The following is a 12,289-nucleotide window of genomic DNA, read 5'->3' on the forward strand; positions in this document are numbered from 1 at the left end:
GACAGGCCATGTTGGCGCCTCCTCATCGGCATTGACGGTTGTTGCCTGCGTGGGGTGGGTGGAAAACAGTCGTTCGCCATCGATGTCCACCCAATCCTACGCTTGTGGTCACTGATCCTGGATCCATGTCCCGACGCCGCCTTCACCGATGAAGCCGACGCGGAAGATCATGGCCTGGATATCGCCCTCATTGTGTCCCATCCAATAGGCCTACGAATCACCGGACATCACACGAATGACACACGACAGAGGGAGACAGTGAGAAATCAAACATACCGGGTCGTCCATCGTCGGGGCAGATGGGGTCATTTCCTCAAACAGGGTGAGAGGCACCGGCATGCTCTCCTCCGGGACCTGTCGCGTCTTCTGTGTCTGGGCCGGGCATGAGTCACCGGTCCTCGACGTCCGGTTCAGGTCGGGAACCGGGGTCCTGTTGAAGTGCACCGGCGCGGTGCCGGAGGCGAACCGTGACGCCCTGTGGACCTACGAGGGTGTAGCCGTTCCAGGACGCATCTAGGAACTTATCGAGCTCACCGACGAGACCGGGGGAGCGACACCCACGATCCTCTCTTGCTTGACGAGGATCATGGCCTCCGCTAGGCTCGGATGGAGGCCAGGATGGAGACCTACGTGGGCGTCGGCTTTCATCTGCATCTGCCACGCCATTTGGGCAGCGGCCTGCGCCTGCTGGGTGGCCGCCGCCGCTGCATTCCTCCCCTTCAGATTCTTTCGCCGGCCGCGACGCTTCATGGCCTGGACGCCATTCTCCTTCTTCTATAGCAGATTCTTTGGCGCCTTTGGCTTAGCTTCCCAGCCGCCAGTGGCGGCATGCTTTGAGTCGGCCGGAGATGCGGTCTCCATTGGGGTTGTGGTGGTGGCTATGGCGGAGTCCGGGCGGTGGCTGCAAGGGTTCCCACATAATCCATGGTGGCTGCAACGACGAGAACGTCCAACGCAATGGGCTGGAGTGTTGGCGTAGGTCAACTTTGATTTTTTGTGTTGGGAGTGGCCACTGGCAGGGGTGTTAGCGGCGTCCCAACCACTGACGTGCGGGTTCTACGTGAGATTCGGCGGTCAATCCGCGTGTTCACAGAGACGCAAAATTGATGCATATTTAAGCTGAATTTGCGTCTCCGCAGATAACACGGCCACTGTACATCGGGTCGCTGAGCCTGATCCCAGGCACGGACGCAAACAGCTGAGGTCCGTTTGCGTCGCGTACTTGGAGATGCCCTCACGGTGTTACGGTGTAGGATGGGCGAGCTGAAAACAGAACGCACGCGCAGCATCCATCAACTCCACGAACCAATGTCCGTGGCAGGTTCGTCGGGGCCAGAGCAGCAACTGATCCGCATAGGTACTCCGGCACAGGAGTTGTACTACGTGCTGGCGTACTATTTGTCAATTATGATCTCTGATAAGCGACTAGGGCAGACATGCAGCGGAACTCCTCTACGTGCAAATCAAACTTGATGAAAAGGTACAAAGATTGGACTAGTGCCAAGCGTGGCACAAGATGCGGCATGCTTGCAAATGCCTATCGAATCTCACCCAAACGTGGCAGAAGTGCAAAGAAAGGAAAAATGAAGTGGCTTTTGTACACCCACTAATATGTACACGAGCTATCATAGTTGGACATACCGTTCTTAAGATCAAAATATTTGAGCTCTTCGCCCATCTATTCAAATGATGTACTCCCTCTGTACCGGTTTATAAGGTTATTACGTATTTTGAAAATAAAAATTAACTACTAATTTGGTTAACAAAATATAAAATATGTATCATAAAAATTATACTATTGGAAACTTCTTTTTAATATGAATTCAATGGTATAATTTTTTTGTAGTGGCATATATCTCATGTTTTGTTAACTAAATTTATAGTCAAACTTATTTTTCAAAATGTGTAATTGTCATGTAAACCGGTATGGAGGTAGTAAGTGAACATCGACCCGTATCTCCCAAATTCATTGGCAAGATTCACCCTAAAGAATGAAGTAGGAGAAAAAGTTCGAGCTTTCGCTAGAAATTGACTAATACCACCCATTCATTGGATTTCTTCTGATCCCAGATACAACACAAGTTTTCTGGTGGCCCCTTTATCAGTGGCATGTGGGGTTTCCCGACGGCCGCCTCTAAGAACGACGTGGTGGGTGGGTGGGGGGAGGCCGGAGGGAGTGACGGCCGGGGCCAGCTAGGATTTCTCCCCCGGTCACCCCTGAAGGGAGGCGGCGCGAGGAGGCCCGAAGAGATTGACAACTCACACATTGATTGGATGTTTTCTTATCCTAGATCCAATAGAAGTTTCTTAGATAACTACAGATAAAGACAATTGCACGCACCATCATGTCAACATACCAATAGCAGCAATATAGATCATGAGAGAGATTAAGGGCTCGTTTGATTCACAAGATTTTCAGAGAACACATGAATATGAAAAACACAAGATTGGAATGATATGTCCTCTCCAATCCTATAGAATTAGGAAACTACAAGATTTTGGATCCACCAGTGTTTGATTGAACAGAAAAACCAAAAAAAAAAAAGGTTGGAGTAAATAGAAATTTTTCTCCAAAACATAGTGCAAATGAATTCTTTGTATGAATTGCAAAGGATTTCAGGCTGACGAATTCTGCTTAGTGTACATGCTAGACCAAGATGTTGCATCTAGTAATATCTTACACCGATCATCATACAAAAAGAGTAAAACCTCGAAATGTTAATAGCTAGTGTAACCTAGTACCAAAAACTACTACTACTCATCATACAAGTATCCAACAACAGAAAGGGGAAAAAATTAAGTAACGCAAATACGCAATCTACCACCACTGACGAACAAGCTCGCATTATCCTGTCTACACAGCCACACAGGACAGGTTCAGCACTTCACACTTCAGGTTCAGGCGACGCACCCCAGGCAGCCCATCCACATGCTCCTCCTGGGGCGGCGCCTGTGGGAGGCGAGCTCCGGCGGCGGCACCTGGTACAGGTCCTCGTCGACCGGCCGCACCAGCCTTGTCGTGCGCGCCAGGCCGCAGCCGGCAGCTTCCGGCGCCGGCGCCGGCCTCCCGCTCCTTCTCCCCTTCTTCTCCAGCGACGCATCACTGTCGCCCTCCGGCACCCTCCTCCTCCTAGGCTTCTTGGCGGGCGTGGGTTTGCGCGGGGGAGGCGAGTACCTGAACCAGACGTCGCTGCAGGCCTCCGGCTCGGGGGTGGTGCCGTAGCAATACGCCAGGGCGGGCGGCGCTACCGTCTCCGGCCCGTCGTAGTGGTAGTAGTAGTTCCACTCCCCGAACGCCGGCACCTGACGCCTCCTCGCCGCCTTCTGCAAGACCAAACCGACAAGTAAGTAAAAGACAGATCAAGGCGGTGAGCCGGTGACCACCACTCCGGCATGTATGGAAAGGAAAGGAAGGAAGGAAAGCCTGGATCACACGACGCCTACCTCCATTTGGTTCCACACCACGGAGCAGGGGGAGCGCAGGGCAGACGGAATGAGGTCGAGAAGAAGAGGAAGCTGGGGCCGATCAGTGGGGCTGGAGAAGCTAGCTAAGCAGAAAGGAATGGGACCTCTCCAATGGCTGGCCGGGCGCCTGTATTTATAGCGAGGAATGGAATGGGGGCAGCACTAGCTACTCAGAACGGGCCGGTGCGTGGCGTTGAAGAAGAAGGCGGGGGCGGGGCTGCGTCGGGACCGCGACGAGGGAGCATGGAAATGGAAGCTCCTTTTCAGAGGCGCAGCAGCAGTAGCGCAATGTAGCAGCAGCGTGTGAGGACTGAGGAGCTGGCCATCAATCAATGGGCTGGGACGGTTGTCTGTCATGGCGCGATCGTGCCGGGTTCGCAGCTGACTTCCAGCCTCGTGTTATTTCGAAATCAGGACTTGCTGATGAGTAGTACTTATAGTGTAGAACTTTTAAATATATATATGTAGCCTGTCAACGCTGCCTACCAAAGTACCGAATCCTAGGTGAAATATAGTTTTTTACAGAAAATAATTTTTATAGAACCTCGTCCACGAATTTACACGTGTGAATCAACTGCAGCAATTGACACGTTGCATGTGCAGTAGTTTAGATCAAATAATAACTAAATCTTCTACGGCGAACAACCCAGTGTGGTCATCCCACCCGGTGCCCCTTATCATTTGATATAGCCCTCTAATGCCCAGTGATCCATAGGCCTTCTACGGCGAGCACGACGAGGCATGCATGGACGTGATGATCGATGGAGGCCGGCTCATCCCGGTAGACGACCTTGGGATTGAAACCTAGGGCCAAGGGTATGGCATCGATGGGGTTGTAAAATAGCGTGTTATGGTTAGCGTGTTGTGTTGTACAAGTATTGGTTAAGGTATCTCCGATATCTCCGTGTATAGTTTGGAGACCTTACGAGAGAACCGGAAACCAATCTAACCCATGTATTGTCGGTGCGATTTGCACCTATATTAACACGCAAGGCGACCCGAGACAAAGGGCAACGCTTAAACCCTAGTTACAGTTTTGATATGGTATCACAACCTTCTTCTTCCTAAAACACATCTACACACAGATCTTGATCCATGGCGTCATCGAGCTCCCTCGCCGGCAACTCTCTCAGCCGCGACGTAGCGGAGAAGCTCACGCCTGACAATTTCCTGGTATGGAAAGCTGTAGTCCTACCTGCAGTTCGTGGTGCCCGTTTGTTCGGGTACCTTGATGGATCAATCAAAGCACCGGCGGAGAAGATCACCGTCGAGAAGCTTGTTGATGGGAAGACAGTGAAGGAAGAGGAGGAGAACGCCCTCTATACAGCGTGGATAGAAAAGGACCAGCAAGTTCTGGCCTACCTCCTCAATTCAATCTCTCGCGAAGTGCTGATTCAACTCACCGAACACCAGACGGCGCATGAAACTTGGACGGCGATCCAGCTGATGTTCGCCTCCCAATCCCGCGCACGCGTTCAGAACCTCCGTCGACAGCTGAACGAGCTGAAAAAGAGGGAGATGAGCGCTACGCTATATATCACGATGGCAATTTTATCCACGGATCCGGGTATCCATGGATATTCGACCCGTCGGGCACGGGTATGGAGGGTTGATTGTGTCCACGGATTTCATGGGGCGGATATCCGATAATTCATGGAGCGGGCACGGGCAGAGCTTTTGCTCCATGGATATTCGATGGATATCCAACTGACATGTGGGACCCACATGTCAGTGACACATGCAATTTTACCTACGATTGGTTGTCCTTTTTAGGCCCAAATCACCAAACCCTTAATTTAAGCCTTAATGATTTTATACTCTAAATAATCACGAAACCTCCTTGTGCTGGTAGGACTTCCGCCGGTCGCGTTGACTGTGGATCTTCGTTGACTGCTCCACCTCCTCGGTGATGTGATATATTGTTGCTTTGATAATCCTATGAATTATCAACATAATTATGGCTGAAATGCTACTGAAATAATGTCGAAATGCTGCCAAAATATTCATGTTAGCTTATTTTTTATGAAATGCAAGTGAAGTATTGCTGAAATGGTACTCATATTTTATGGGCATGGATATCCATGGATATCCAGGTATCCATCGGATTTGGATTTGGGGCGACATCCATGCCCATGGATAATTTCGTGGGCGGGTCAGAGCGAGGCTGATGCATTTGGGCATGGATCTGGTTTTCCTATATCCGTCCAAACCCGCTCCATTGCCATCCTTAGCTATATATCGGAAAATTGAAGGCAATTGTTGATGAGTTAGCCATGGCTGGAAAGAAGCTGGATGATGATGATATCATCAACGCAGTCGTGCATGGACTGGATGCGGAGTACAATCCGCTCGTAGAGGCAATCAATGCTCGGGTCACCTCCACCGGGATCACCCTAAGTGAGGTCTATTCCATGCTTCTGTCAACTGAAGCTCGGATTGCATCACAGAACGAAGATAATGGGACTGGTTTCTCTACTAATCTTGCCTCTCGTGGTGGCGGCAATGGTGGTTCCGGCCATCGTGGTGGATATGGAGGAAACCGTGGAGGATACGGATCCGATAACAATCGGGGTGGCTATAACAACTACAACCACTACAATAATCGTGGTGGGTATCAAGGCTATGGAGGTGGACGTACTGGACAGCAAGGGGGTCGTGGAAACTGCAATGGTGGAGGAGATAACTCACATCAGCAGCAAGGCAATCGCGGCTCCCGCTACAATGGTCCGCCATGTCAAATCTGCAGCAAACCCGGTCACCCTGCCTACAAGTGCTTCAAGAGATTCAACCGCAACTTTGTCACGCCAGAGCCACAAGTCAATGCAGCAACTACAGGTTCCCATGGGGTAGATCCCCATTGGTATATTGATACGGGCGCCACTGATCACATCACGGGAGAGCTTGAGAAACTAGCTATCCGTGACCGCTACAATGGCAATGAACAAGTCCACACGGCGAGTGGACAAGGTATGGCGATACAACATATTGGTCATGCAACTTTTCATACTCCTGATCGTCCTATCCATCTTAAAAATGTCTTGCATGTTCCTCAAGCCACTAAAAGCCTAGTTTCTGCATCCAAACTTGTCTCTGATAATGATTCATATGTTGAAATTCACCCTCGTTTCTTTGCTATTAAGGATCAAGCTTCGGGGAAAACTCTTCTGCAAGGCGCGAGTAGGAATGGTCTCTATCCTCTTCATGATGCGTCTCCACCAAACACCAAGCAAGTTCTTAGTACAAGTGCTTCATCTGCTCGGTGGCATGCGCGCCTTGGTCATCCCTCCTCAGTCATAGTTCAGCAAATCCTTAGTAGTAATAAAATTCCGTGTTCTAGTAAACATGATGAGTCAGTTTGTGATGCGTGTCAAAAGGGCAAGATGCATCAATTGCCCTATCCTAAGTCCACTAGTGTTTCTAGTGCTCCCTTGGAACTTATTTTTTCAGATGTTTGGGGTCCCGCCCCTGTTTCTGTTGGTCGCTATAAGTACTATGTGAGTTTTATTGATGATTTTAGCAAATTTACATGGATTTATTTGCTTAAGCAGAAGTCTGATGTGTTTCAGAAATTTCGAGAGTTTCAACAACATGTGGAACGTCTCTTTGATAGGAAAATTCTCGCCCTCCAATCTGACTGGGGTGGTGAGTATCAAAAGCTGAGCTCGTTTTTCTCCCGTATTGGAATTTCTCATCATGTTTCCTGCCCCTATGCTCACCAACAAAATGGTTCTGCCGAGCGCAAACACCGTCATATTGTTGAGGTTGGCCTCTATCTCCTAGCCATGCTTCCATGCCGCTAAAATATTGGGATGAAGCTTTTCTCACCGATGTCTATCTCATTAATCGCCTACCCAGTAGAGTTCTGCAAAATATAACACCTACTGAGCTCATGTTTAAAACACCACCAGATTACTCCTTTCTGCGCACCTTTGGTTGTGCGGTCTGGCCGAACCTTCGCCCCTATAACCAACACAAACTCCAGTTTCGCTCGAAGCAGTGTGCTTTCCTTGGTTATAGTGGTCTTCATAAGGGTTACAAATGTCTAGATATCTCTACTGGTCGCTTATACATCTCTCGTGATGTCACCTTTGATGAGTCTGTGTTTCCCTTTGCTCAGTTGCGTCCCAATGCCGGAGCTCTTCTCAAAGCCGAACTTTTACTTCTCCCTTCTGTTCTCCGAAATCCTTCAATGTTGAATCAGGACAATGAATTGCGGCATGATCATATGTATGTTTCTGCTAATTTTTCCCTTGAAGATAGTGTGCAGGAGATTTCTGATGCAGGGAATCATGGTGGCAATCCCAATGCTGATTCGGCTGATCATTCCCTGGCGCGTCAGACCACGTCTAAATCGGGTTCTGTGCCCTTGTCGTCCGCGTCACACGTTCCCGCCTCGCCATCTGCGGCTGCCTCTCCGCGTCAACCACGTGGAGCCTCCTCCATCGCTCCTTCGCCCGGGCCCGGTTCTCTGTCCGTGCCGCACACGGAGGTGGCCGACAGCGCGTCGTCTAGTGCGGATTCCCGCCCTGCTGAGGAATCTGCCGATTCTCTGCCGTCTGTCGCTGCTGATCCCGAGAGATCCCTGCCTAGCCTGTCTGCACACGTTGGATCTTCTGTGCCCTCTCCGTCTGTGGTTCAACCTGCACCAGTTCAGCGTATGCGTACACGCTCTTAGAGTGGGATTGTCCAACCAAAGACACTCCCAGACGGTTTTATTCGGTGGGGCAATTTCTGTGCGACTGGTGAGCCTCAAACCCTTCAAGAGGCACTTGGACATGCTAGTTGGAAAGCGGCTATGGATGAAGAATTTTCTGCCCTTCTACACAACCGTACATGGCATTTGGTTCCCTCTCCGTCTGGTGGTAATGTTATTGATTGTAAGTGGATTTACAAAGTTAAGCATCATGCTGATGGCTCTCTTGATCGTTATAAAGCAAGGTTGGTGGCCAAAGGGTTCAAACAGCGATATGGGGTTGATTATGAAGACACCTTCAGTCCCGTTGTTAAGGCCACTACTATTCGCCTCATTCTGTCCTTTGCTGTCTCTCAGAATTGGGTTATGCATCAGTTAGATGTGAAGAATGCGTTCCTTCATGGCGTTCTGGAAGAAGAGGTCTATATGAGACAACCTCCTGGCTATGAGAGTTCAGAACATCCTGACTATGTGTGCAAGCTTGATAAAGCATTATATGGACTTAAACAAGCCCCTCGTGCCTGGTATTCTCGCTTGTCCTCTAAGCTCCATGCTCTTGGTTTTCGAGCTTCTAAGGCTGACATCTCCTTGTTCTTTTATCACAAACATGGAGTTACAATTTTTATGCTTGTTTATGTGGATGATATTATTGTTGTCAGTTCCTCTAGTGCTGTTGTTACTGCACTTCTCTCTGATTTGCGCATGGATTTTGCGCTCAAGGATCTTGGCTCCCTTCATTATTTTCTTGGCATTGCAGTCAAGCATTTGCCTCATGGAGTGTTGTTATCTCAAGAACAGTATGTCTCAGAAATTTTGCAGCGTGTTGGCATGGGGGAGTGCAAGCCTGTTACCACCCCGCTTTCAACATCTGAAAAACTGTCTCTTACTGAAGGGGATCCTCTTAGTGCTGAAGATGCTACTCGATATCGGAGTATAGTTGGTGCACTACAGTATGCCACTTTAACACGACCAGATATCTCCTTCTCAGTTAATAAGGTGTGTCAGTTTCTGCATGCTCCTATGACTTTACATTGGACAGCTGTAAAAAGAATCCTTCGGTATTTGAAGTATACTATGTCTCTTGGACTGAAACTTGTTAAGTCAGAGTCTACATTAGTGAGTGCATTCTCAGATGCAGACTGGGCAGGCTGTACAGATGACAGAAGATCTACTGGAGGCTTCGCTGTCTTCTTTGGTGGTAATCTCATATCTTGGAGTGCTCGAAAGCAAGCTACGGTATCTAGATCAAGTACTGCAGCTGAGTACAAATCTTTGGCAGATGCAACAGCTGAAGTAATATGGGTATAGGCCCTGTTGACCGAACTGGGAATAAGGCATCCAAGGGCGGCATCGTTATGGTGTGATAATCTTGGAGCTACATATCTGTCAGCCAATCCAGTGTTTCATGCTAGAACAAAACATATAGAAGTAGACTATCACTTTGTTCGAGAACGAGTTGCTAGTAGGCAATTGAACATTCGGTTTGTTCCTACAGGTAATCAAGTTGCTGATGGATTCACTAAGCCCTTGTCGGTTAGACAGTTAGAGGCATTCCGTAACAATCTCAACTTAGATAAGTTTAGATTGAGGGAGGGTGTAAAATAGCGTGTTATGGTTAGCGTGTTGTGTTGTACAAGTATTGGTTAAGGTATCTCCGATATCTCCGTGTATAGTTTGGAGACCTTACGAGAGAACCGGAAACCAATCTAACCCATGTATTGTCGGTGCGATTTGCACCTATATTAACACGCAAGGCGACCCGAGACAAAGGGAAACGCTTAAACCCTAGTTACAGTTTTGATAGGGGTGCCATTGTTCTCCCAGTTTGGCCAACCAATGGACCAACACACTCCCGTGCTTGATGATGGCGAGGGTGAGGCTAGAGCGCTTCAAGGTATTGTCGGGCAAGGCCTACCACATGGTCCCTTGTTGGCTTGTGGTGAATAACGCTCCAAAGTGTAAGCTAGGATACACGATCTACATGTCAACACCCGGATTTTTAAGTCCATATGCCTATTATGTCATACATCGCAATCCCAGGAAGATTGTTGTTGCGAGACATAACGGTCGATATCATAAGTCATCATTCATTACAAACCACAATTGTCTTACAAATTCAGATCACATGATCCAATATTACACAAATAGTTCATCTAATGATCAACGAACACATTACATAGCGGAAGCGTAATAGAAGTGGACTATCTAATCCACAGGCCAACGCTTGACGTCAGAAGATACTCCTAGTTGTCGTAGACTTCCTGCTGGCCGTCATCTTGGTACTGCTGCTCTTCTTCATAGTCTGGCCATTGGAATAGCCAGGGACACAGCCGTGAGTACTTTAAAGTACTCGCAAACTAATACTAATGTAAGTACTATCAATTTTATTGAGGGGGTGCTAAGCTCTAGTTTCATTTGCATAAAGCCAATTTTAGTTCACAAACATTTAATAAAGGACTCTTCATATGCTAACTAACTCAAGTGGGAACATTAGTGTCATTCCCACAACTCAGTTGTGATTCAAATCAAGTCACCATTCAATTCATCCTTTCTTTTCAAGAAAACATCTGACAACGGAACAGTAGGGCCTTTCCAATCGTCCATAACCGTGGACATGGCTATTCGAATAGTTTTACACTCTGCAGAGGTTGCACACTTGTCACTACAAGAAATGTGCCATAATATGACGTTTTTTTTATGACTGGAAATCAAAATGTCATAGGTTTATGACGTTCCTAGCTTTGACCGTCCTTGGCCACTCCGGGGGGGCAAAACCCTAGAAAATCGTGACGTTATTGGGCAAAAACGTCATTGGCAATTTAGGTCAAAACGTCATTAGCAAAATTAAGTGGCCTACGACGTTTTTCCAATGCCGATTGCGACAAATCAATAGCGTCATTGGCATTTGGCTCAATACAGTGGTATGTGTTTGGCTGCCATGTCATCCATTTTGCCTATGTGTCCCTTTTCGGGTCCCACGCGCCTCACACGTGTCACTGGAAGCAACTGGCTTGAACTAACTGACATGTAGGACCAACTGATACTTGTGGGACAAAGGCGTCTTGTTATTTTTTTTCTCTGTGCCGTCCACCATTTTAATGGGCTGCTGGTGATATCCTCCTCTTTTGGGCTGTCCTCTACTAGGCTGCTGGCTGCTGGCCTACCCCACGGCGGCCCATCCGGGGGTTGAATTGCTGGCCCGACGGCCCATCCGGGGGTTGAATTGCTGGCCCGACGGCCCATCCGGGGTTGGAGTGGCTCCCGATGGAAATAGCGGCAAAAATTGCGCTTGCGGGGACTCGAACCTCGACACTGGCGCTGCCGCACTACCACTCCCTACCGCTTTGCTACAATAGTGTTGTTGACACAAGTATGGTTATCCATGTATATAGACATGATAGACTAATCAGTTGTCTTAAAAATCCCTCCACCTCGACCAAAATCCCTCCGACCAGGTGCATCTAGCTAGGGTTCCTCCTCCGACCAAAATCCCTCCGACCAGGTGCATACGTTGCATGGCGGCGCAGTTCCCAGCTGCTCGGGCAGTTCTTCTAGGTCGGGAGCGTCGTCGCGTCGCCGCCGGCGGCCGGGCACGCCCATCCCGTATCGGCAGTGGCCATTCGATTATGAGCCCGCCGACGTATGTGACTGTGGCGAGAAGATGCCGCAATGGATTTCTTGGAGTGATCCGAATCCTGGGAGAAGATACCGGAACTGCAAAATTCGCTCGGTTAGTCTTCGAGCACGCCCCCCCCGCCCCCATTCTGAATTTCGCCCGCCGTCTTCTGAAGTTTCTTTTCTACTATGGCTTACTTATCCTCTTTTGTTCTTCATCTGTCAGATTGCTGGTGGAATAGGGTGTAAAGTGTTTAAGTGGATTGATGATCCGCTGGATGCACGTCACAAAGAGTTAGTTCGTGATCTGCGTGATGCTGTTTGGGATCGAGATGAAGAAATTGAGAGGCTCCAGGAAGAAAAGTTTATGCTTGCTGCAAGGAAACAGAGCAACCCTGAACCAAAGAAAATGGGAGGCTTCATGGTTTGGGTGCTATCTCGTAGCTTTTGTCATCTGTTGTACACAGGGTGATGTGTAGGAACCGAAATTAGGTGAATTCAGTGATCTGTTGGTCA

General features: G+C 48.7%; 1 protein-coding gene across 2 annotated transcripts in view; it reads right to left on the reverse strand.

The window, feature by feature from the left end:
- Nucleotides 1-2,578: 2,578 nt before the first annotated feature.
- LOC127298295 (uncharacterized) overlaps nucleotides 2,579-12,289 on the reverse strand; it is a 75,269-nt gene continuing 65,558 nt past the window's right edge. Inside the window, exons 1-2 of one of the 2 annotated variants that reach the window (XM_051332769.2) lie at nucleotides 3,445-3,717; nucleotides 2,579-3,324 (exon numbers count right to left, since the gene is read on the reverse strand). In XM_051332769.2, the coding sequence (XP_051188729.1) occupies nucleotides 2,899-3,324; nucleotides 3,445-3,450 (432 nt within the window). In that variant the 5' untranslated portion in view covers nucleotides 3,451-3,717 and the 3' untranslated portion in view covers nucleotides 2,579-2,898. Of the gene's footprint in view, nucleotides 3,325-3,444; nucleotides 3,718-12,289 lie in introns of those variants that run through there. The other variant, XM_071820359.1, reaches the window with a different exon arrangement.

This window comes from Lolium perenne, chromosome 5 (genome assembly GCF_019359855.2).
Source record: "Lolium perenne isolate Kyuss_39 chromosome 5, Kyuss_2.0, whole genome shotgun sequence".
Lineage (NCBI taxonomy): Eukaryota > Viridiplantae > Streptophyta > Magnoliopsida > Poales > Poaceae > Lolium > Lolium perenne.